Genomic DNA, 27085 nt, shown 5'->3' with positions numbered 1-27085 from the left:
GTGTAATGCCCCCATTATGCCCCTTATGCAGGATATATGATGCCCCCACACAGTGTAATGCCCCCATTATGCCCCTTATGCAGGATGTATGATGCCCCACACAGTGTAATGCCCCCATTATGCCCCTTATGCAGGATGTATGATGCCCCCACACAGTGTAATGCCCCCATTATGCCCCTTATGCAGGATATATGATGCCCCCACACAGTGTAATGCCCCCATTATGCCCCTTATGCAGTATGTATGATGCCCCCACACAGTGTAATGCCCCCATTATGCCCCTTATGAAGGATGTATGATGCCCCACACAGTGTAATGCCCCCATTATGCCCCTTATGCAGTATGTATGATTGCCCCCATTATGCCCCTTATGCGTATGTATGATACCCCCACAGTATAATGTTCCCCCAGTACCACCTGAGGTCTTGCAGTTGGAATAATCCCTCTGGAGTTGGTTTTCCCTTTGCTTGCTCCCCTACATGTAGACTCTCGAGCATGTATACACTCATGTAGGGGAGCAGGCCTTACTAGATATCGAGGCTTTGTACAGTAATATACCGCATGATGATGGTATCAGAGGAGTAAGACGTTTATTGAAATCGAGATCAATAGAGTGTAGCAGACATAATGACTTCATGGAGGATCTTCTAAAATTCGCTATTACTCATAACTTCTTTCTTTTTGACAGGAAGTACTTCCTCCAGCTCAGGGGTACTGCGATGGGAAGCCTCTGTGCCCCTCATATGCTATCCTATCCCTGGCTGGACTGGTGGGAGGAAACCACAATATTCAGGGATGATCATAAGTGATGGCATCCATATATTGGGGTATGGTACAAATATATTGACTACTTTTTTATCATCTGGTCAGGGACGAGTGAACAATCTTTTGAATTTGTCAGGGAATTCCACATCAATAGAGTGGGCCTAAGATTTATATCAGAGATTAATTATTACCAGTTTCCTTTCCTGGATGTACTAATCAAGAAAGATTGCAATGGGACCCTATGGACACTCAACTGCCATAAACCTTCAAGCACTAATAAACTATTGAAGTGGGATAGCCACCACCCCATCCCCATAAAAAGAGTTATACCCAAGGGCCAATTTTTATGGTTGAGAGGGTACTGCTGTAATGTCACAGATTTTAATATACAGGCAATAGACCTGAACATCAGATTCAGGGAAAAGGGTACTCATGGTACATTTTGGATTCCGCATCATCGTTTGCAGAAAAATGGGAGAGACAGACACTCCTCCATACCTAACCAAGAGACCAAGAAAAACTTATGACAATCAGAGTCACTGTATCTTTCATATCTTCAGAAAACACTGGGATATACTTGTGGCTGACCCGGACCTGAGGGTGCTGTGGGATCTACTCCCACAATAACTTTCAGAAAGGGTGGGTCAATTAGGGACCATTTAGTGCATAGTTTCTATCAAGGAAATATTGAGAAAGTATTAACAATTTCTCTCTGTCCCTGAAACCCCTCTTCATCCCTCCCTTATCCACCATTTGTCACCAGAGGAGAGCTGACACTCCAGGCAGCTGTTGGTATGCAAATAATAGTACAAGAAGCTCTTCTACTTAACATACGAATGCATCTCCTCTTAGCACAGACCTGGGATAGATTGACAACTTCCAGCATAGGGGCAGAGATGGAAGGAAAGAGGAAATGGCTTCTTTTAGGCTCAAAAGGGGTTTAACAAAGACTGCAGGATTTTCGGAGTCGAAACGAAATATGGAATAACTAAAGTTCCATAATTCTGATAATCATGGGACCTATATTTTTAGTGACAGGGTCAGCTAGGGAACGATATGGATATTTTCCTGTCTCTGTAGGTCCCTCTGGGGGCTGTGGCGCAAAGTCCCAAAATAACAGATCGCAGCTATACCGTGTGAGGTCTCTGGACAAAGGTAAAATCACAACGGAAATTTTTTTTATCACTTTCGTGCCTCTTCGATCAAGCCACGATAAGTTATCACGAAAAAAACTGATATCTAATAAAGATATGAAGGCTGGAGACCAGGCCCCGTTTTGTCATCCCAGGGGGTGTGTGTGTCTTTCCCTTCAGCAGCATAAAAGAATCTGCTGAGGTTGGAGTAGTATTCATTGCGGGAGTATATATTTATTATAGCAACGGATCCTGAATCATCTCAGCGATCATTATAGTAAGTCTTCTTTAATCCTGTTTATTATGTGTAACTGCTTATGTATTGTATTGTCCCCTTTTGTAAAATCTTGTATATTTTTCATAACACTGCCTCCCTTTTGGATTAAATTATAAAATTTAATAGTTCTGTTTCTTTTGTGCTGTAATTGTTCCCTCCCACGAAGCCATACGCTACCAGAAAGCAGGCGTCCGCCCAGGCCTGTATTATATTTCAAATCTGGATGGTGGTGGAAGTGAATAATATTAATTGGGCTATTGTGAAGCTGACAGTGACCGTGCGGGGGCATGTTCCATGCGTTGGAATCCAGAGGTGTGATGCCATACGCTCACTGGTCGCTTGCCGATACCTACGTAGTGGGTAGTCGGGATCGTGAGCTCGCCACTCCCTGACGAAATCCAGACAGAGTGACGGCAACGGTGAGATATTGTGTGATCTCCCCGGTGTTGTTTCTGCGGAACCCTGACAAATTGGAGGCAAGCGGTGGGATATTACAGAACATCAATGGCTGGATTGAGCAATCATTCCTGTCACTGAAAACTTACACGGTTCTTGCAAGAATACTGTGCAGATTTTTAAGAAATCAGAGTCAGTGTTTTAATATTTTTTTTATTTGGGACATTACTGTACGTATACGCTGTTGCATCCCCTCCCCTTCTCTTGTTTTTCTGTCCTATCTTTTATTTGGCAATGATGGCTGCAGGTGAAGAGCCCAGGTATCACCAACAGTCAAAGGACACTCTCACTGCTCTCTATGAGCTGAGACAGATTGACCCCACAGACAAGACCAGGCAGCAAATGATTGCTGAACTGTTGCAAGGTGCTGCCGAGTCCGTCTGACAGCAGAGCTCGGATTATGGGGCGACCAGCCAAGGCCCGGATGGTGCTGCTGCAGGGGTCCCACCTATGATTGCCAGCCAGACCCGCAGCCAGGCTAGTGTGGACCCCCACCTGCAGATGGCCTTGGAGCCGGCCAAAGCTGACCGAGAGGCTGCTGAGCAACAGGCCCAAGCTGACCGAGAGGCTGCTGAGCGACAGGCCGAGGCTGAGAGAGCTGAGCAACAGGCCCAAGCTGATCGAGAAGCTGCTGAGCGAAAGTGGCAAGTTGAGAAGCGGTACCAGCTGGAGTTAGCCCAAATCCAGCTGCCGAAATCCACCGCATCGGGCAATGAGCCCGGCAACACCAACTGCTTTTAACCCCTTCCGGAGCATTTTCCTGCAATGGAAGACTATTAGGCCGTCAAGCAGGCCAGGATAAAAAAAGTACCAGCTGACTCCTGAAGTTTACCGGAAAAAGTTCAGAGCCCTCCAACGTTGACCACATGACAGCTACAGTGATGTGGTGGATGGGCTCAGGACCAATTTTGAGCAGTGGGTCCAAGGACTGTCACCACCTTCGAGGACCTGAAGGATCTCTGATGATGAAGGACCAATTTCTTCGTCTTTGCCCAGTGGAAGTTCGACAGTTTGTGCTTGACCGGGAGCCAAAGGAGGCTGCCAAAGCAGCCCAGATCGCAGATGCCTATGAGGCCAACCACACACCAGAGGTGCGGAAGTCAGCCGCCGCCAGCTGGAAAGGGGGTAAGCCCACAGCCACCCCCCAGTGTTCCAGCCAGCGGGCCCTCAGCGGGTTCTGCCCCATCTTCTAGCACCTGGCCTGCATTTGACTCCCTTAAGTGTTATGTTTGTGACCAAACGGGTCACACAAGCCTTGTCTGCCTGGAGAGGCAGAAGATGAACACCACACCTGAGGCCCCAGGACCTACTGCAGCCATTCTTTTTGTGGGTGGGGCGGTTGGCAGGGCCCGGGAAAATGTACAACCTGTTACTGTGGGCAACACCGTTACTGTTGGTCTTAAGAACACTGGCGCAGAATGTACCCTCATCCGCCCTGAGTTTGTGTTACCAGAGGAACTCATTCCTGGGAAGACCCTGACTGTCACTGGGTTTGGGGGTGTTTGCTGTCCCATACCGATGGCCCAAGTTTTTCTGGACTGGGGTGCGGGGAGGGGGTTAAGAGAAGTGGGGGTGTTGGAGATTCTCCCCACTAATGTGCTATTGGGAACTGATCTGGGACGGTTGGTTGCCCGATACATCCCTGACCACCCTCCCAGATCTGATATGTCATGTAATGCCACTGTCAATAATGTCAGTCATGCATAATAAAAATGTATGTTGTGTTAAAGGGAATTCAGCCACCTCACCCTGTGGGGTGATGCTGCTGAGGATCCCCTAAAGCGAGCCAGCATAAGTGCTATGGGCAAGGGGAGCAGGCATGGACACCAGGAAGCAGGTTGTTCCATGCGGGTGACCTGTGTCACGCCAGATAGTGACATGGTCAATGGTAGCTGCCCATGACTAGCACAGCTCCAGAGGTGATGAACAGGGATGGGGAGAAACATGGGGATCATAGGGAAAGTGATTCCGTGCCGCTGACCAGTGTCATGACGGACTGTGACATGGCCGGTCGTAGCTCCCCCCTAGTGAGCATGGCTCCTAAGGTAAAAATAATGACAGGAAGGGTAGGCCCCACAACCGGGCAAGGTAAAAGAAAGGTGTGTCCCCCTGTCTGTCAGGAGTATGGGAGGAAGGTACCCATAGCCTGTTAGAGGTGTGGGGAAAATGTTCCCCGAACCGGTCAGGGTGATCGGAAAGCTAGATCTCCATTCAGTCAGAGTGGGGGGCAAGTTGGGTCAACGGCTTGTCGGATCAGCTGTAAAGGTGGGCCAGGAGGTGGGCTTAAAGGGGCGATCTGTAAATCAGCCCCTACACCACCTCAAAGAGACAGAGAGGTCAGGAAAATATTGATAAAGTATTAACAATTTCTCTCTGTCTCTGAAACCCCTTTTCACCCCTCCCTTATCCATCATTTGTCACCAGAGGACAGCTGACACTCCACGCAGCTGTCGGTATGCAAATAACAGTACAAGAAGCTCAATAGTCTATTCTACTTAACATACAAATGCATCTCCTCTTAGCACAGACCTGGGATAGATTGACACCTTCCAGCATAGGGGCAGAGATGGAAGGAAAGAAGAAATGGCTCGTTTAGGCTCAAAAGGGGTTTAACAAAGACTGCAGGATCTTCGGAGCCAAAACGAAATATGGAATAGCTAAAGTTCCATAATTCTGATAATGATGGGACCCATATTTTTAGTGACAGGGTAAGCTAGGGAACGATATGAATATTTTCCTGTCACTATAGGCCCCTCTGGGGGGCTCTGGCGCAAAAGTCCCAAAATAAATGTGGTCTCTGGAGAAAGGTAAAATCATAACGGAAAAAATGGTATCGCATTCGGGCCTCTATGATCAACCCATAATAAGTTATCACAAAAACCAGATATCTAATAAAGATATGAAGGCTGGAGACCAGCCCCGTGATGTCATCCCAGGGGGTGTGTGGGCTGGTCTCTCCCTTCAGCATAAAAGGATCTGCTGAAGTTGGAGTAGTAATCATTGTGGGAATATATATTTTTTCTAGCAACGGATCCTGCTCTATAACAGTCAAATCAAGCGGAGTGTCTCTCCTCAACCTATATTGAATCATCTCAGCGATCGTTATAGTAAGTCTTCTTTAATCCTGTTTATTTTGTGTAACTGCTTATGTATTGTATTGTCCACTTTTGTAAAATCTTGTATATTTTTCTTAATTCTGCCTCCCTTTTGGATTAAATATAAAATGTAATAATTCTGTTTCTTTTGTGCTGCAATTGTTCCCTCCCCCTAAGCCATACACTACCAGAAAGCAGGCGTCCGCCCAGGCCTGTATTATATTTCAAATCTGGATGGTGGTGGCTGCGAATAATATTAATTGGGCTATTGTGAAGCTGACGGTGACCGTACGGGGACGTAGACACACATTCTATGCGTTGGAATCTGGAGTTGTGACGCCATACGCTCACTGGTCGCTTGCCGATACCTACGTAGTGGGTAGTCGGGATCGTGTGCTCGCCACTCCCTGACTATATCCGGACAGAGTGACGGCAATGGTGAGATATTGTGTGATCTCCACGGTGTCGTCACTGCGGAACCCTGACAGTTTCTATAAAAAACCTGCACCCAAGGGGACTTGGCTAGATAGAGGAATCTATGGTTTCTTTAGATTTGGAGAACATTGTCCATTTAATTGGATGAGACAATATAAATTTTTTTTTGGTTAAAATCTTTTTCCAGTGGGATTATTCCAACTGTTAGTCCTCAGGACTAGTATATATGGTCACATGCACCTGCCCCCTAGATTATGTAGGCAAGATCAATAGGGAGTCTAGGAGGAGGGTGGGGGACCATTTGGGCAGTGTACGCCATGGTTGGGACACCCTATTAGCGAGACACATGAACAGTGTACATTGAGATCAAACTGGAGACATCTCCTTTTGTATCATTGAGATGGTTAAACCCAATGTGAGAGGAGGGGATCACAATAGATATCTCCTCAAAAAAGAAAGTGAGTGGATTGTTAGACTGGATTCACTGGCCCCTAAGGGACTCAATGAGCAAATTTCTTATGCCTGTTTTGTGTGAATGCAGCCCCATTCTGGATTATATTTTTGGATTGTATACTCTAACCATTGCTACTCAGTTCCCTGTGAATGGGGTTCACATATTGTTGTACTTCATCGAGATATCTGAGCTTCTATATCAGAATTATTACTTATCAATTATTCCACTATTTTGTAATTAACAAGTGTGGTGATCCGTGTGTATCTCTAATTGTGCAATAGAGGTCAAATTTGACCATTTAGGAAAATACTGTGGGCCATCATCCCATATCTTATGTAGTGATAAAGTATATCTTCATGCTTATTGCATGATGGGATGTGCAATACTTGTTTTTAGTCTCCCATGACGCTGATCTCAGAGATAGAAAAATCCTATGTTGGTGGAATGCAATCCAAAACCATTATACGCTCTGGTGTGGAACGCATGCTTCCGGACATGCGCATTCGCAGATAGGAGACCGTGATGCACTCCGGCGTGGAACGCACATGTCCGGGCACGTGTGTGCTTTCTGCCCGCCTGTGTCCGTTGTTTTGTGCTGAATTGTGGGGAGTATTTGAGAATTTATTTTTGTTCCATCTGTCTTTAGTTGATCTCACTCATACATCAGATAAGTCCTCAGAGAATTATAATTAGAGGAACCCATGGACACATTAGGATTTGTGAAGCTGACCTCCGCTCTCCTCTATTTCCTTTGAATTTATTGTGTGATCTGTATTTCAGAACAGTAGCTCTTGGATTGTTTCATTTCCATGTGTAAATTGAATTTGACTCGTAGTCTTTGATATCTCTTTCAAACTTAGTTTTTTTGATCTGAGATCCATCCTCCAGACTTTGTAAATTCTTTTGCATATTTTGAGTTTTGTATCCAAAAAGGCTTCTAAACTAGGCGGAAAACTTTCACCTATTTTTTTTCAAGAAACAAATATCAAACGCAATGTAACTTGGTTATCCGTGGTTAGGTTTTTTTTTTATTTAGATTGTGAGCCCTATCCTGGTATGCATGGCACCCCTCATCCCTATCCTGGTATGCATGGCACCCCTCATCCCTATCCTGGTATGCATGGCACCCCTCATCCCTATCCTGGTATGCATGGCACCCCTCATCCCTATCCTGGTATGCATGGCACCCCTCATCCCTATCCTGGTATGCATGGCACCCCTCATCCCTATCCTGGCATGCATGGCACCCCTCATCCCTATCCTGGCATGCATGGCACCCCTCATCCCTATCCTGGTATGCATGGCACCCCTCATCCTTATCCTGGTATGCATGGCACCCCTCATCCTTATCCTGCTATGCATGGCACCCCTCATCCTTACCCTGGTATGCATGGCACCACTCATCCTTACCCTGGTATGTATTGCCCCCTCATTCTTATCCTAGTATGCATGGTCCCCCTAATCCCCATCAGGCTGCACATAAAAAAATAAATAGTCCTACTCACCTTTCTTCTCTCTCCTCCAGTGCTGCATCTGTCTGCCCGCACTGATCTCTACATATGAGCCGCCCATGACGTCACTGCCATGCGCGGCTCACAAGGAGAGATCAGCTGCCGGAAGTCACTGCTCCCCACGCTGGGACTGTGTGCATGGGGAGCAGTGACTTCATGCTCCTTAATAGCCGGCACACAGCATAGCCGCAGTGCGGCTCCTGCTGCTGCCGGGCTATCGCGTGTGCCCGCTGTTAAAGGGCATGAATATTCACCCCCTCCCAACGCCCATGGGCGTAGAGAGGGGGTGAATATTCATACCCTTTAATAACGGGCGCACAGGAGCCGCGCTGCTGATTCACTGTGTACCGCTTCCCCCAGCACAGTATATACACATATATATATATATATATATATATATATATATATATATATATATATATATATATATATAATATATATACACCCCCCCAGCAACATTTGGACTAGAAGACGAAACCCCCATTTTCCTCCAATTTTGGAGGAAAAAAGTGCGTCTTATAGTCCGAAAAATACGGTATATATATAATATATGTGTGTGTGTATATACAGTACAGACCAAAAGTTTGGACACGCCTTGTCATTTAAAGATTTTTCTGTATTTTCATTACTATGAAAATTGTACATTCACACTAAAGACATCAAAACTATGAATTAACACATGTGGAATTATATACTTAACAAAAAAGTGTGAAACAACTGAAAATATGTCTTATATTCTAGGTTCTTCAAAGTAGCCACCTTTTGCTTTGATGACTGCTTTGCACACTCTTGGCATTCTCTTGATGAGCTTCAAGAGGTAGTCACCGGAAATGGTTTTCACTTCACAGGTGTGCCCTGTCAGGTTTAATAAGTGGGATTTCTTGCCTTATTAATGGGGTTGGGACCATCAGTTGTGTTGTGCAGAAGTCTGGTGGATACACAGCTGATAGTCCTACTGAATAGACTGTTAGAATTTGTATTATGGCAAGAAAAAACCAGCTAAGTAAAGAAAAACGAGTGGCCATCATTACTTTAAGAAATGAAGGTCAGTCAGTCCAAAAAATTTGGAAAACTTTGAAAGTGTTCCCAAGTGCAGTTGCAAAAACCATCAAGCCCTACAAAGAAACTGGCTCACATGAGTACCGCCCCAGGAAAGGAAGACCGAGAGTAACCTCTGCTTCTCAGGATAAGTTTATCCGAGTCACCAGCCTCAGAAATTGCAGGTTAACAGCTGCTCAGGTTAGAGACCAGGTCAATGCCACGCAGAGTTCTAGCAGCAGACACATCTCTTCAACAACTGTTAAGAGGAGACTTTGTGCAGCAGGCCTTCATGGTAAAATAGCTGCTAGGAAATCACTGCTAAGGACAGGCAACAAGCAGAAGAGACTTTTTTTGGGCTAAAGAACACAAGGAATGGACATTAGACCAGTGGAAATCTGTGCTTTGGTCTGATGAGTCCAAATTTGAGATCTTTGGTTCCAACCACCGTGTTGTTGTGCGACGCCGAAAAGGTGAACGGATGGACTCTACATGCCTGGTTCCCACCGTGAAGCATGGAGTAGGAGGTGTGATAGTGTGGGGGTGCTTTGCTGGTGACACTGTTGGGGATTTATTCAAAATTGAAGGCATACTGAACCAGCATGGCTACCACAGCATCTTGCAGCGGCATGCTATTCCATCTGGTTTGCATTTAGTTGAACCATCATTTATTTTTCAACAGGACAGTGACCCCAAACACACCTTCAGGCTGTGTAAGGGCTATTTGACCAAGAGGGAGAGTGATGGGGTGCTACGCCAGATGACCTGGCCTCCATAGTCACCAGACCTGGACCCAATCGAGATGGTCTGGGGTGAGCTGGACCGCAGAGTGAAGGCAAAAGGGCCAACAAGTGCTAAGCATTTCTGGGAACTCCTTCAAGATTGTTGGAAGACCATTTCCAGTGACTACCTCTTGAAGCTCATCAAGAGAATGCCAAGAGTGTGCAAAGCAGTCATCAAAGCAAAAGGTGACTACTTTGAAGAACCTAGAATATAAGACATATTTTCAGTTGTTTCACGCTTTTTGTTAAGTATATAATTCCACATGTGTTAATTCATAGTTTTGATGCCTTCAGTGTGAATGTACAATTTTCATAGTCAAGAAAATACAGAAAAATCTTTAAATGAGAAGGTGTGTCCAAACTTTTGGTCTGTACTGTAGGTTTCCATATGTTACATGAAATACGCCCCCAAAAAATAAAATTGGGGATGGAGGTACTGTGGGAACATTATACAGAGTGTGGGTGGATGGCGGTACTAGGGGAACAGTATACTGTGTGTGGGGGCCAAGAAAGGGGCACTGTACTATGAGATCAATACATGATTCCTTCACAAAAACACCCTAAATATAACATTTTTAAAACAACCCTACAATTTGTGAATCTTCAGGGTAAATCGCTATATAACCATTTGATTAGAGCTGATACTATTACGCTAAAGTGTCTAAACAGACTTTCTTTCAAATCCATAAAGGGGCACTTTTCCGTGTCTGTCATGCCAGAACTGTTGGAGCATTATTAGAGGTGATAGTTTTCCCACCAATTAGAAGGGACACCTGTGGATATTGGTGGTTTTTACCTGCTACATTTCTGGTGTGATTTACTCAGTAAAGTTCCCTTGTGTTACAGGGGTTGTCCATTACTTTATATGATCCCCCAATGTATTCCCCCAGGGCCCAAAAGTGTTTCTCTAAATACCTTGTGGTGCCTTTTCTGCCTGTGAGCGGCGCTATCACTGGCCGCTCACAGGCATCACGTGACCCCCGGCTGCAGCCGGCTCGGACATCCGCTGATGTCACGTCAAGTTCCGGCTGCAGCCGCTGTTACTCACTTCTGCGTTCCACGGTGGATGCTTGGCTGTGGGCGGGGTTACCCAGCACGTCACACCCAGCATCCACCGCGCGGTCTCCCTCTCCTCATTCACTGGGAAAGCGCGCGGTGGATGCTGGGTGTGACGCGCGGGGTAACTTTGCCCACAGCCTAGCATCCACCGTGGGGAGTGCGTCACTGATGTCACGCCTCACTTGACGTGACATCAGTGACGGGCCACGTGATGCCTCTGAGCGGCCAGCGATAGCGCCGCTCAGAGGCAGAAAAGGCACAGCAAGGTATTTGCAAAAACATTTCTGGGCCCCGGGGGGATACTTTGGGGGGGTCCATATAAAGTAGTGGACAAATTCTTTAAAGTGGACATTGGACAAACGTCACGTTCAATTACAATCAGACTGAAGAAACATCACTCCTCTATTCTTCTCTATGAGTCTAGGATGAAATCCACTGCAAGAAAAAGAATGAAGAAGAGCAGAAGTTTGGTGAGACCACCGTGGCCAGACATTTCTCGGAGATGGTGATAAAAGTTCTGATCTCCGATGGTCGGTGTTAGAAGAAACCCCCGCAGCGGATTCACAATCACAACGCTGTAAACTTCTACAGAGACGTGTTCTGGATTTACTCCCTGGAATCACTTTCTCCCAAAGGGTTAAATGACGTCTGTAACTTCATGGTCTTTCTATGAAGCTTCTTCTCTGAACTTTATTCCTCTGTTGTCTGTCGGGGAGTTGTTTTCTAAAAAAATATTTTTGGGCGTTTTCTTTCTTTTAGTTTACTGGGTTAGTAATGGGGGTGCCTGATAGACGCTTCTCTATTACTAACTCTAGGGATTGATGCCAGCTGAGAATACACAGCTGACATAAACCCCAAAAATATTACCCCAGTTGCCAACATACCAGGGCAATTAGGAAGAGGCGGGAAAAGTGTCAAAATTTGTCGCATCTAATGTGATTTGCCAATTCTGGGGCTGCTGTGGACTGGTATTTTTAGGCTGGAAGGGGCCAATATTCATGGACCTTCCCAGCAGGATAATATCAGCCCCAAGCTGTCTGCTTTACCTTAGCCGGTTATCAAAAATAGGGGGGGGGGTACTCCACGTCATTTTTTTAAATTCATTATTTATTTAATAGGTTTAACCCCTTCATGACCGGAGCATTTTACGTTTTTGAGTTTTCGTTTTTTGCTCCCCTTCTTCCCAGAGCCTTAGCCTTTTTATTTTTCAGTCAATATGGCCATGTGAGGGCTTATTTTTTGCGGGACGAGTTGTACATTTAAATACCATTACTAGTTTTACCATATTGTGTACTGGAAAATGGGAAAAAAATTCCAAGTGCGGTGAAATTGCATAAAAAAATGCAATTCCACAGTTGTTTTTTTTTTTTTTTTCTTTCCACGTTCACTGGATGCTAAAACTGACCTGCCATTACTATTCTCCAGGTCATTACGAGTTCGTAGACACCAAACATAGGTTCTTTTTTATTTAAGTGGTGAAAAAAATTCCAAAGTTTGCTAAAAAAAAAAAAAAAAAGGAGCCATTTTCCGAGACCCGTAGCGTCTCCATTTATCGGGATCTGGGGCTGGGTGAGGGCTTATTTTTTGCGCGCCGAACTGATGTTTTTATTGATAGCATTTTGGGGTAGATCCAATGTTTTGATCCTCCTTTATTGCATTTTATTGCAATGTTGCGGCGACCAAAAAAATGTAATTCTGGTGTTTGGAATTTTTTTCTCTTTACGCCATTTACCGATAGGATTAATTCTTTTTTTATATTGATAGATCGGGCGATTCTGAATGCGGTGATACTAAATATGTGTATGTGGGGTTTAGTTTTTATTATTTTATTTTGAATGAGGCAAAAGGGGGGTGATTTAAACTTTTATATTTTTTAAAAAAAATTATATTTTTTAAAACATTTTTTTTCACTTTTTGCATGCTTCTTCAGTCTCTATAGGAGACTAGAAGCAGCAACTGTCCGATCGCCTCTGCTACATAGAGGTGATGAGCAGATCACCTCTATGTAGCAGAAATGCTCCTGTGCTATGAGCGCCGACCACTAGGTGGGGCTCATAGCGATTAGCACATGACAACCACTGGGGTCTGCTGCAGACCCAGGGTTGTCATGCCCACCCATCAGTGACCTGCGATCTTGCGACGGGGTCACCGATGGGCGGGGTAAGTGATGTGCTTCCGGCGCGACGCTGTTAATGAGATTGACAGCAGTATTTAACTAGTTAACAGTCGTGGGTGGATCGCGATTCCACCCGCGGCTGTTGCGGGCACATGTCAGCTGTAATAATCAGCTGACATGTGCCCGGTCCAGTGCCCCCGCTGAACCCGGCCTTTCCGATGTGGTGAGTACTATTACTGACCATGTCGGAAAGGGGTTAAAAAAGGTGAAATACACCCTTTAGTGCCCATTGGAAGGCAACTATGTTAATAAAACCAAAACATTTGAAGAAAACCTAACAGGACAACAATTTGCAATACACAATGTCATCAATTGTAACACTATAGGGGTCACCTACTTAATAGAGTGTATAGAGAGTTAACTACAATATGTGGGATGGACGTCAGATCCGCTATAAACATGTATTAGAAGACATTTATCTGACGCAATCAATCCCACAACATTAAACCTGTCTGTGGTTTCAAGACACTTTTCACAAAAACATAAAGGGGATATCAGATCCTTCAGATATCAAGAATAGAAAAGATTTATAAACCATTAAGAGGTGGAGATGTGAAAAGAAAAATCTTAAATAGAAAGTCATATTGGATATTTAAATTACACACTAGAGCCCCACAGGGAATGAACATCAGACAGGATTAATATTACAGTACAATTAATTGTATTTGTCTTTGATTTCCAGTGATTTTATTGAATGTCTCATGCTTGAGTTGTATTTGTGTATTCTCTTTTACTTCCATACAATACAGGGTTAAATTGTCTGAGAAGTACTCAGTAATCAATGGACACCCAGGAAAGGGAAGGATATAAAAGTATCACAGAGACTCGCATGTTGTAAATCAGGAATAAGCATTGGTTGGGTATGTGGGCACTTGGTGGTATGCCATCACAACAGTTTGTATTAATTCACAATAATTCAGTTTTAAACAACTCTCCTTTGTGCGATCATACAACACAGAAGCCTCTGATCGCTCCGGTGATGCACTGTACTACTGTAGTGGCGTGTATTATCACTGCCTGTCAGTGTAATACTAACTGCCCCATAAACATGAGATAAGTGTTGGCTGAACGGTCATTTGGCAGACGGTTATCTCTCCAGACTCCCCCATACACACAAATATTCCAGCTTTCCTGTGATCTGTATGAGAGCCGCCTCCAGACTCCTCTAGACTCTGCCCTGACATTATCTGTTGGGAGGCCCCCAAATACATTATATAGTTTACCAAACCCCTCGAAATCAGTGATATCATGCAGCTTTAGTCTAATATGTGTCTGGGGGCGTTAAAAGGTAACTTATGGAACGTTGCCTCTGGCCCGGCCTAATAGACTTTCGTACATTGCAGGCCCAGACACCATTATTAGGCATTTAAGTATAGTAGGAACTAGGCAGCCACATCCTATTAAGCACTTGGGGGAGGAAGGGCATTCAGCCGAACTCTGTCAAACCTTCTTAGATGCCATGTTTGCTTTTTGCAGGAGCAAGTGGTTAAACTGCCAGGGATTTATTGCAGCCGCAACTGTGCCAGCCTTGCGGTGTACATCTATGTTCTGGTGCCCAAAAGAATTCATATAAGAACAAAAACAAATGTTTAACTTGTTAAAAAATGACAATGTGTCTTCTGCTTTTTCATGTTATTTTTTTTTACAAGAATTGTTGGTGCCAATTTTCTTTTGAAACATTTTAATATCTGCTTTTTTCAGTTTTTTTTGTAATATAGGAAAGTCTAAGGCCAGAAGTAAACCCCATAATACACTATACATGTAGACTTCAGTATCAAATCATTTCTGTTCGAGGTGTTTGTGCAAACAAAACAGCTTTTATAAAAGCCTCACACTTCTGTGTGTGAATCAGACATGAGATCTAACTTGATAGAAGATTACAGTCCGGGGAAGAAGGGAAACATTCATATAGACGGCCAGTGGTGCAGTAGTCAGTGACTGTCTCTTGCCAAATATGGTTTTTGAGCCATAGTAGTACATGTTGCCTCATCATGAAGTAGTTATTTCTCATGTTACTTGTCATGAATATCTCCTGCAGTATTGTTAATGCCAATTCCAGTGTCGGAAAATGAGACGAGAATTAGCGTTATGGAAGGTGAGTGTCAGGAACTCACAAAGAGACGACACTGGGGAGATCACACAATCTCTCACCTGTGCCGTCACTCTGTCAAGATATGTGTATATGCCCCCGTACGGTCACTGTCAGCTTCACGATAACCCAATTATTATTATTCGCTGCCACCACCGTCCAGATTTTAAATATAATACAGGCCTGGTCGGACGCCTGCGTTCTGGTATATGGCTTCAGGGGAGGGAACGATTACAGAAAAAAAGAAACAGAACTATTACATTTTATATTTAATCCAAAAGGAAGGCCGTGTTATGAAAAATATACAAGAATTTTACAAGGTGGACAATACAGTACAGAATATACAGTTACACAATATAAACAGGATTAAAGAAGACTTGTGTACTAGACAGATCGCAGACACAATTCTGTTTAGCTGGAGGGGGCACCCCACTTATTGATTTGACTGTTATCGAACAAGATCCATTTATTATAGTCTCTATACCCCCTGGCAATGAATACTCATCCATCCTCCGTGGATTCTTTTATGCCTAAGTGGAGACCTGCCCACACAGCACCTGGGATGACATTAGGTGGGCTGGTCTCCAGTCTCCATATTTTTATTAGAATATCTGGCTTTTGCGATAACTTATCGTTGGTTGATCGCAGAAACCCGTAAGTAATACCATTTTTTCCGTTATGAATTTACCTTCCTTTAGAGACCACACATGACATAGTTGCTTTCTGTTATTTTGTTACTTTTGCACCCCAGCTACCAATAGGGGCTCACAGCTGCGAAAAAATAAGCATATTGTTCCTTGGCTGACTCTACCACTAAAAATATGGTTCCCATTATTAGCAGAGCTATGGAACTTCCAACATTCCATATTTCATATCAGCTCCGGACATCCTGGAGTTTGTGTTAAACACCTTTGAAGCCTAAATGAGTTTTCCTTCAAACTGCCCCTGCTGGAAGGTGTCCGTCTATCCCATGTCTGTGCTAAGAGGAGATGCATTTGTATGTTAAGTGGGTCAGTAGCACCTTTTGTGCTGCATTTGTCTACAAGTGACTTCTGCTGTGTGTGTTAAATTGCATGGAAACAGTTGGCCCAAATGGTGGATAAAGGAGGGGTGAGAGGGAAATGGGGTTTGGGAGAAATTGTTAATATCTTCTCAATATTTCCCTGACTGTGGGTCTATGAGAAACTTATTCCGCTGCAGACTCCGAGAAAGAAATTGCTTGTTGTCTGTGGCCTAAAATATATAGGTTTTATTACTAGGTGTAAAGAAAAAACTAAATACTGTAAAATAATAAATCTCCTCATATGTTTCCCCTCGTTATCTCCAATAGTTGTATTATTACACAGGATTTTTATAATGTTCCATCGGCTTATCTTCTTCTCATTCAGGTCTCTACAATACCGAATCCTCTCAGTGAAGATCTTCTATATAACAAAATTTTCCTGATTTACCCATCAAAGATGGATATGGACAGGGACAAGATGGAGAAGGTGGAGAGGATATTACACCTCACCCTGGAGATCCTCTTCCGGCTTACTGGAGAGGTGAGAGTTTCTGATGACGTCACATTATATCATTTTTATCTATGGGAAAAACAGATGAACAGAACTGGAGAGGTGAGGACTCTGGAAATGTCTGTAGTGAGATTTATTAATGTGTCTCTCCATAACCAGGATTACACAGTAGTGAAGAAGACCTCTAGTGAGCGCTGTCAGGACCCTGTGTCTGAGGGATGGGGAAGACCCCTGAGCCCAATCAAAGGGCCTCCACTTCATCCTCTCATACATAAGGACATCAATGACCAGAAGATCCTAGAACTCACCTACAAGATGATTGAGCTGCTGACTGGAGAGGTGACACTGCTGGGAATGCTGGGATATTATACAGTAACGCTATGAAGGGATCGGGGAGATGACGATATCATTGTATTTGTTAGGTTCCTATAAGGTGTCAGGATTTCGCTGTCTATTTCTCCATGGAGGAGTGGGAGTATTTAGAAAGACACAAAGATCTGTACAAGGACATCATGATGGAGGTTCCCCAGCCCCTCACATCACCAGGTAATAGACAGGACTAAATACACACGGCCTATAATTATCTGTATGTAAAGAATGAATTCAGTCCCTGTATGTGTTTCCTCCAGATCTATCCAGTAAGAGGACAACACCAGAGAGATGTCCCCGTCCTCTTCTTCCACAGGACTGTAAACAAGAAGATCCCAATGTTCCTCAGGATCATCAGGTAGATGAAGAGAAGGTGTCATGAGATTTCCCCTATGATGTGTAGACGGCTGTGAAGGTCTTGTGTTCAGTCTTGTTTTATCCACCAGTATTATGTTTTATACTTGTGTAATGAGAACGGTGGAGATGACAGGATTAGAGCTGATCATAGATGTGACTTCTCCATCTGTCTTTGACTTTTATAATATTTGTTTCAGGGTGAAGATCTGATCCATATTAATACTACAGAGACATATGTGAGGGGTGATGAGCGGTGTAAAGCGGAGATTCCTACATATGACTACCCAGGTGAGTAGTAACCACTGAATACAGAGAAGTCACAGATTCTTCTCAGTCACCGGCTGTGGCTGCTTTATCGGTGGTGTAGTCCGGCAATATCACAATCGTGTGATCACCATTTTGCCGCTCTACCACAACATTCTCCTCCGTTCAAAAATATTCAATTTACTTTGGGAAATTGTAAAAGCCATTTTCTATAGAATTTACAATCTGGAGGATCCACCTACCCCCTGGGATTACAAGACGCTGACTGTTACCTGCCCAGATCTGTAAACTATAAAGCCAAATGACAGCGTACGTAGAATGTGCTGACAAGTGAGAAAATCACTTGAAGAAAAATATTATGATGGGCCTGTAAGAGAAAGCGGAGGGTAATGATGCTGTTGGCTTCCTAGATCCCTGATATCTTATTGGATGAATCTACCTTCTCTCCCTTCCGTGCTGCTGAATGTTCTCATATGGTCCCTACAAGACCAGGTCCAGTCTTTCTGGCCAAACTTTACTTTTATGATCTACAACATTAAATGTGCAGTGAGGGCCAAGTGTGAATTTCTGTACAATAACAGCAGAGTTTCCCTTTATCTAAACTTTAACATTTATTTTAAATCTAACTTCAAACAGGATTGTGATAACCTAGACAAAAAAACTACACCTGTGCCATGATATATCTCTAAGCTGTGCGTGGCTGATGGCTGTAATATACATTTATTCACGCCTGCAGGAGATGTGTTGGCTCCAGCCCTGGTTTCATGGATTCACTCCACGTCATAAATTCCATTATGTTTTCAATCCTAAGGAATTCAGATTACTGCACAATCTCTCCTGAAATGGGGGCATTAATACTTTCTCTACTCTTCTGGTCAGGACTCATAGTTGCTCCAATAGTCCACCATAAATGAGTGTAACTCCAGTTTAGTGCTGGATTTCTCCCCTCATACATACTTTGTTGTTGGGGATGTTACATGTTTATATATTCTTTTTTTTTTACAAGTTCATTCTGTACGATAGTTTCATTATGGTGGGATCGGCCGGCCTCACTTATGTGACTCTGTAACTCCCTGGTAGTCTTTCAAAAAGATCTCCATTGCCTCTTCCAGATGCCCGAGATCTAAATTTAAGACACCTCAGCTCTGCAGTATTATAAAAAGTTCTCTTTCAATGTGTAATATTTCTTCTTGACACTCATCTGACAGAAAATATTGTCCCTTACGATAGTTTAGATTGCCAAGAGCCCCCGAGCCCCATACTGTAATTACCACAGAGAGGTTTCACCACTAGTTACTCATTTTTTCTCTAATTTTCCTCTTTATTGTCTAATCACAGTTTTTGACTTCAGTAGTTAGTGCCCAAAATACCCTGATGTAACCTCTTCCCGCAGCCAGTTTTGTGTTCCTATCTGGACCCATTTTTCAAATCTGACGTGTGTCACTTTATATGGTGATAACTCTGGAATTCTTCACAAAAGATAATAGAAAACAAATGGACCTTACAAATTATTTTCCAACTTCTCTTGAATCTGACAATGCCCTATATACGGTTGTACACTACTGTCTGGGCACATGGCAGGTTAAGAAGGTAAGGAGCGCCATTTGGCTATTAGGAATGTAGATGTTGCTGGAATAGTTTGCAGACACAATGTATTGGGGGCACTGTTCATGTTCACCTGGAAGATCAAAAGATGGCCACCACGAACAGGCTTGGCACTATCTACCCCATTTACAGATTTCATAAATTACTTTGCTCATCGCCGTTTAACCCCTCTACATAGATCTAGACTTACACAGAGACCCCTAGGCTTGGACCATGGTGTTACCTGCTGTTCTGTGGAGTGAGATGGGAAGAAGAATAGTCAGATAGCCGGGTCAGATCCAAGAGGGCTGAGAAAATACAAAATTAGAAGACACGAGTAGTCAGTAAACGGGCCGAGGTCACAACAGGAAACAAATACACAAGCCGGGAGCTGAGCACAGAGGACTGAACCAGAGGAGAACAAGGCTGTATCTGGCAGCTTCCGGCAATATGCTTCCAGCTTTAGTAGGGTGCGGTGCTTTCCAGTTGGCTGAAGCAGGGAGCAGATTACTTCAGCTGGATAACACACATACCCATACTGCCAGACTGGATGGTACTACAGGTCCCAGCAATCCTAATCTTAGTGGCTGGACAGAGCCTGCGCCGCCCAGAGCTTCTGGTTCTGATGTCTCTTTCATCACCAGCGTCGCCTGCAGAATGAATAAGGCGGCTCCTGGTGACAGAAGCAGACATTGCAGGAGCAGATCCCAGAGGAGATGGGACCCACCATTTATAGAAGCCCTAATATGACAAAATGTCAGAAAACCAGAGCAGTAAAAATCCCCATAAAGTGACTTCATTTTGGAAATTATAACCCTCAGTGAATTAATCTATAGGAGTAGGGACTATTTTGATTCCACATCCACTTTCCGAAAATTAGCACACAGTGGATGTTGGAGAGTGAAAATTACAAATATATAATTTCATTACCCAACACATAGTGCCCAGATTGTGCTCCAGGAGACACACACCGTAAATGAAGTGGGTTCTTCTCACTATAGTAATGCCAAATACATGGAGGCTAAATATGGTTTGGACACACTGCAAGGCTCAGAAGTGAGGGGGAGATCTGACTTTGGGAGAGCTGATATTGCTGGATTGGTTTATGAAAGCCATGTTGCTTTTCAAGAGCCTATGAGCCACTAATAATGTGGAAACCTCTGTTTTTCCACTGACAGATGATGGACCTGAGTGGGGACTTGTTTTTTTGTGAGATGAGTAGAAGTTTTTATTGGTATTATTTTCGCCTACATAACATTGGTGGCTTTTTATTCCATATTTGGGAGGGAGAATGAAAAAACAGTTGAACACCACGCTCTACTGGTTCATCCTATGAGGTTTTCTATTAGACAGTCATTGTCCTGGTGAATAATTACATTTTTTTTATATAACTTGCCTTTTTTACAGACAGTTTAAGTAGAAATGTTCAAAAATATAAAATTCAAGGATTTTTTATTAAAAAATAATTGGTTTTCTTCTTGGCAGATGACTGTACCAGGAGATCAGAGGGACAGCTGACATCTTCAATTTTTAAATCAGATGATTTTGAGATCCCACAGGATACAATTGAAGTGAATGCCATTACTCCAGATATACCATCATCCCTTCACAGCAAAGATCTGTCATCTGATCCTTTGAAACACGTCCTGTCTTCTGATTCATTACTGACTACTAAGGAAAATCAAAGTCACAAAATAAGCATTAAAAAACAATCTGCTCCTAAAGCAAAGAAGCCATTTTCACATTCAGAATATACAAATAGTTTTCCCCTCAAAAAGTCTTTTCTTAAACATCAAAAAATTCACACAGCGGAGAATAGACTTTCTTGTTCCAAGTGTGGGAGATGTTTCAATCAGAAATCAGATCTTGTAAGGCACCAGAGAACTCACACAGGAGAGAAGCCATTTTCCTGTTCAGAATGTGGAAAATGTTTTACAGAGAAATCAACTCTTATCGCACATCAGAGAACTCACACAGGGGAGAAGCCTTTTTCATGTCCAGATTGTGGGAAATGTTTTGTTCAGAAATCACATCTTAATATACATCAGAGAACTCACACAGGGGAGAAACATTTTTCATGTTCAGAATGTGGGAAATATTTTACAAAGAAATCAACTCTTATCGCACATCAGAGAACTCACACAGGGGAGAAGCCTTTTTCATGTTCAGAATGTGGGAAATGTTTTACAGAAAAATCAACTCTTATCACACATCAGAGAACTCACACAGGGGAGAAGCCATTTTCATGTTCAGAATGTGGGAAATGTTTTGCAAAAAAATCAAATCTTATCAAACATCAGAGAACTCACACAGGGGAGAAGCCTTTTTCATGTTCAGATTGTGGGAAATGTTTTGCACAGAAATCACATCTTAATATGCATCAGAGAACGCACACAGGAGAGAAGCCATTTTCCTGTTCAGAATGTGGGAAATGTTTTACAGAGAAATCAAATCTTATCGCACATCAGAGAACTCACATAATGGAGAAGCCATTTTCCTGTTCAGAATGAGGGAAATAGTTTACAGAGAAATAAAATCTTATCGCACATCAGAGAACTCACACAAGGGAGAAACCTTTTTCATGTTCAGAATGTGGGAAATATTTTACAGTGAAATCAACTCTTATCGCACATCAGAGAACTCACACAGGGGAAAAGCCTTTTTCATGTTCAGAATGTGGAAAATGTTTTAACCAGAAATCAGATTTTGTTAAGAACCAGAGAGCCCACACAGGGAAGAAGCCTTTTTTATGTTCAGATTGTGGGAAATGTTTTGTACAGAAATCACATTTTAATATGCATCAGAGAACTCACACAGGGGAGAAGCCTTTTTCATGTTCAAAATGTGGGAAATGTTTTAACCAGAAAGCGTATCTTGATAACCACCGGAGAACCCACATAGGGGAGAATGCCGCAACTACACCCAACAAGTCTCTGTACTGACTAAAAAGGCCCTAGCTGCACAACTAAAAATGCCACCACGGACCTACCGTATTTTTCGGACTATAAGACGCACCCAGGTTTTAGAGGTGGAAAATAAGGAAAAAAACTAGAATGTCCTTCAGCTTCTATGGCATGCTGAGAGTTATATGAACCAGAGAGACCATAGGTATTTTCAAAACCCCAAAGTAACATAATCAAAACACCATATGTTAGACTAAATAAGATCAATGCTTTATTTATATATTTTTTTAAAAAATATAACACATAGGTATAAATAACATGTGTGAAAGGACATAACATGGGCATGTGAGGCAGCAGGGGGTAGATAGAGACACAGCTGGTATCAAATTCACATTGGACCTATTATAGGTCACATAGTCCACCCCATACAATCCATAAGTCACAAACAATGTGTGCAGAAAAAATTATAGAAAAAGTTATAATGACATAGATCAAGTGACCTGTAACAAGTCACAGTATAGACAACCATCAGAAGTTTTTTCAGCAACACATAAAAAGTACAAGCATCACATGGAAAGGGTTAAGTAAGGCATACTTAGTGAAAGTAAACAGATAACCAGCAGTGTCAGGGGAGGCCCCGACACGTGTTTCCGTACTTCCTCAGGGGGCGTGGTGGGATGTGTGTGGATACAGGGCCTCTTATATATACATGGGTCCCATGTGAAGCAATCAGTTACTGACCAATAACGGCGTATGTCGCCGCATAGCAGCAGATATTGGTGGCAGCGGCGCGGTCTCAAGCGGCGCCCAGGAAGAGGGGAACTCCCCCACTGACGTCATATATTCTGGGGCGCCGCCCACTCGAGACCGCGTCGCGGCCACATGACCGCTGCATCCGGCGCATGCGCAGAAGGTCGGACGACAGGAATCGATCGTGATCATATAAGGAATAAATATGGAGCAGGACAGACTACTTAACAACAAAGGAAGAGATACATCATATCGGTGGAGTGACAAGTGTCACCCCATTCACCCTGCACCAAAAGGTCATCCATGTAATACATAACAGATGATATTGCAGTAAATGTCCATATGAAACAGGTGTCCATGTCCGCTCCTTATCCTTAAAGGGAAAGAGTTCTATTTAGATCCAACCAATTTGTCATCAAAAACAATCAGGTTCTCTTCCAATGGTCTGATGAAGCCCCAAACACAGAGAGAGGCCGGGGGAAATAGAAGTGACCTAAAAAAATAAGATAAAAACACACACTTACTAAAAGACAGACTGAAAAGAGAGAAATATAGGGCAGAGATGCAGAGATAAATCAACAAAAAAAAATATTATTTGATTAATACTATACCAGTATATATAGGGAGTGGGGGGAGGGGGTGGGGATTTTTTAATTGCCCCCCTCAAAGTACACCAGGGGGAGGCATCTAGGTAGGAGGACTTATAAAAATCATGTCGAGGGCAATCACAAGAGGAGTCAAAGAACATGCTAAATCTAATAGGTAAAACCCATAGATAATAAAGTAGCCAAGAGAGCATGGATCTTACCCCGAGGTCGCTCACGTCGAAGGAAGAGGAGACACGGAGGGGGCAAACAACCACCAATGGCTAGAGGAAGGGGGAAAAACTCAATCGTTCATTTAGGCCTGCTGGTGACATAGTTCCCAGTCTATAGATCCAGAGGCATTCTAATTTGACCAATGCCTTCTTTACATCACCACCTCTTAGGCCCAAATGGACCTGATCAATGCCGCAGATCTGCAGACTCTTAGGGTCGCAATGATGATATTGCTTAAAATGTCTTGGCTGGGTCCGAAGTGATGATACATCCTCCACCTCCCCAGCCCCCAAAATATCCAAAACGTGCTCCCTCACGCGTCTCCTCAATTCCCTAGACGTGAGCTCCACGTAGATGAGCCCACATCCACAGGTGGCATGATCAATGACGCCAACGCTGCTACAAGAGATATATTGCCTGATGTCAAAAACTCTCGTGCCATCTACATTAGAAAATGTTTTAGTCCTAACCATGTTTCTGCAGGAGAGGCGAGAGCCACAGGGATAGCAGCCCCATTTAGGGTTGCCAACTTTGAAAGGCAGGACACTGGCGTACATAGTGACTATGCACCAGAGTATCCCTGAGACTCCTGCCCCTCCTTGCTGTCATAAGAGGACGATCCGGCAAAAACTCCCGGAGACTTGGGTGAGTTTTTAGGACCCGCCAGTGTCTATCAAGGATGTCTCCGATGGCGTGCCACTGATTATTAAATGTAGATATGAACCTCACCACGGGTTGGCCGGTGGACCCCAAAGGCGGCTTAGGTGCAAGCAGCTCTTGTCTGGAGGCTCTGTATCCACACACATCCCACCACGCCCCCTGAGGAAGTACGGAAACACGTATCGGGGCCTCCCCTGACACTGCTGATTATCTGTTTACTTTCACTAAGTATGTCTTACTTAACCCTTTCCATGTGATCTTGTACTTTGTGTTGCTGAAAAAACCTCTGATGGTTGTCTATACTGTGACTTGTTACAGGTCACTTGATCTATGTCATTATAACTTTTTCTATAACTTTTTCTGCACACATTGTTTGTGACTTATGGATTGTATGGGTTGGACTATGTGACCTATTATAGGTCCAATGTGAATTTGATACCAGCTGTGTCTCTATCTACCCCCTGCTGCCTCACATGCCCATGTTATGTCCTTTCACACATGTTATTTATACCTATGTGCTATCTTTTTTTAAAAAAATATATAAATAAAGCATTGATCTTTTTTAGTCTAACATATGGTGTTTTGATTATGTTACTTTGGGGTTTTGAAAATACCTATGGTCTCTCTGGTTCATATAATGTTTAGTGGTATGCCCCTTATTACATTCAAAGTCCTATTGGTCATTGTTATTTTGTTGTATTATGCTGGGAGTTATAGTTCACCCTACATTTATTTCATGTGATTTCCCTGAGAACTATAACTCCCAGCATGTCCTGCAGCTTCTATGGCATGCTAGGAGTTATAGTTCATCACAGTGGTAGTGTTTTGCTGTATGTGCTTTAATGCTTGCCTCACTGTTTCTTGTTTGGAGGGAGCGGGGTCGCACTGCAGGGAGAGGATCATCAGGGATCAACGGCGCAGCATGTGATCTGGCCCGGGACCGCCCACTAACTCCTGTCTAACACTGCCATAGTGAATTCATAACAGCGCCGTTGGATTCACTATGACAGCTCCATCGGGCTAAGCAGTGAGAGGTATCACACACAGCAAAATCAGCGGTGCTGCCATTAATGCACTTACACTGCATTACACAGGAGAAAGTGGGTGGTCCCGGGCCAGATCACATGCTGCAGTGATGATACAAAAGAGGCAGGGCCGAGACAACACATAACAGCTCAGCGTGCAGTCCCCCCGGCCCTGCCTCTTTCGTATCGTCACTGCAGCATGTGATCTGGCCCGGGACCACCCACTTTCTCCTGTGTAGTGAAGCGTAAGTGCATTAATGGCGGCGCCCCTGATTTTGTGGTGTGTGATACCTCTCCCTGCCCTGCCACCCGCTACCTGCAGTACGACCACACTCAATCACCACCGCTGCCGCCTCCGCCCCACACCACCACAGTAAGCACCATAATATCTATATTTTGACTAGATTCGGACCATAAGACGCAACCCCTTTTCCCCCCAAAATTTTGGGGAAAAAAAGTGTGTCTTATGGTACGAAAAATACGGTAACTCCCTAATAGGCCATTGAGGAGTTTCTCGTACCTCCGGAGGAACCAGAGGGGAGGCCGCAACACACTGTCAACAAGGAGAAAGGAAAGTATGAAGGAAAATATGAAAACCCTGAATGAGAAACAAAAACACATTCATATAGGGCAATGTAGGCAAGCTAAGGAGAACCAAAAATAAAAGAAACAAGTATAATCTCCCAGAAACCTAACATTGTTAGAATGAAAAGGTACTGGGAAGGAAAGCAAACTGACCGGGAGAATAGTTTCACCTTTGTGGTGAAACTTATAAAATTCATCCTCACCAACTGTAAATGTAAAACCTGTCCATTTATAATGACCACGGACAAGATAAAGGTTCCCAACTCACATCAGGACCACAAAATCCCAGGTACTTTCAGCTGCATCACATCCAATGTAGTGTACTTAATTATATGTACCAAATGTCCAACTGGGGGTCTGTATGTAGGGGAGACAGGGCAGAAACTTAGAACAAGGATGAATTCTCATCGCCATACAATAAAAGAAAAAAAGAATCGATCTACTTGTGGCCTAACATTTTTGTATGCTTGATCACAGCATCATGGACATGAAATTACTTGTATTAAAAGGTAACTTCAAATCTGAGAGAGACAAAGTTATGACAACCTTTGACACACTCAGAGCAGGAATGAATGTGTCTCATGGATTTATGTCTGTTTACATCAACTAAGGAATGTGCTCCTCAGACCGTTTGGGGGCATCACAATCAAGGACCGGACCTCAATCACAGGACAATAAAACTTTCATACTCCTTATCTTTGAACTTTTCCAATATTTACGGCCACAACTGCTTCTCCCTCTCCCATACTGATAGTTCTGCTTCACATCACTTGTCTTATCTATTGCATTATTCCTGTGCCCTGTTGTGTATAAATATGTGACTCTTCAGATTTTGTGTTATACTATGCTTGATGAACAGACTTGAGTAGTCTCGAAAGCTTGAAATTTCTTACCTTTTAATGGCTAACTGAAAGGATGGTATCAACCACTGAGGACTCTCAAATTTTAATACTTTTCCCCCAACAGCAATTTTAAGATCTCTCCAC

General features: G+C 43.5%; 1 protein-coding gene across 1 annotated transcript in view; it reads left to right on the top strand.

The window, feature by feature from the left end:
- Positions 1-23575, top strand: part of LOC141219384 (uncharacterized) — a 138608-nt gene extending 115033 nt beyond the window's left edge. The window contains exons 2-8 of the mRNA XM_073666107.1: positions 689-827; positions 16659-16814; positions 16944-17123; positions 17207-17330; positions 17414-17511; positions 17708-17798; positions 20844-23575. Of these exons, the coding sequence (XP_073522208.1) occupies positions 16731-16814; positions 16944-17123; positions 17207-17330; positions 17414-17511; positions 17708-17798; positions 20844-21868 (1602 nt within the window). The 5' untranslated portion in view covers positions 689-827; positions 16659-16730 and the 3' untranslated portion in view covers positions 21869-23575. The remainder of the gene's footprint in view (positions 1-688; positions 828-16658; positions 16815-16943; positions 17124-17206; positions 17331-17413; positions 17512-17707; positions 17799-20843) is intronic.
- Positions 23576-27085: the final 3510 nt, after the last annotated feature.

This window comes from Phyllobates terribilis, unplaced genomic scaffold (genome assembly GCF_046119375.1).
Source record: "Phyllobates terribilis strain yellow unplaced genomic scaffold, ASM4611937v1 Scaffold_265__1_contigs__length_2625494, whole genome shotgun sequence".
NCBI lineage: Eukaryota > Metazoa > Chordata > Amphibia > Anura > Dendrobatidae > Phyllobates > Phyllobates terribilis.
This window is presented reverse-complemented; position numbering and strand designations above follow the sequence as displayed.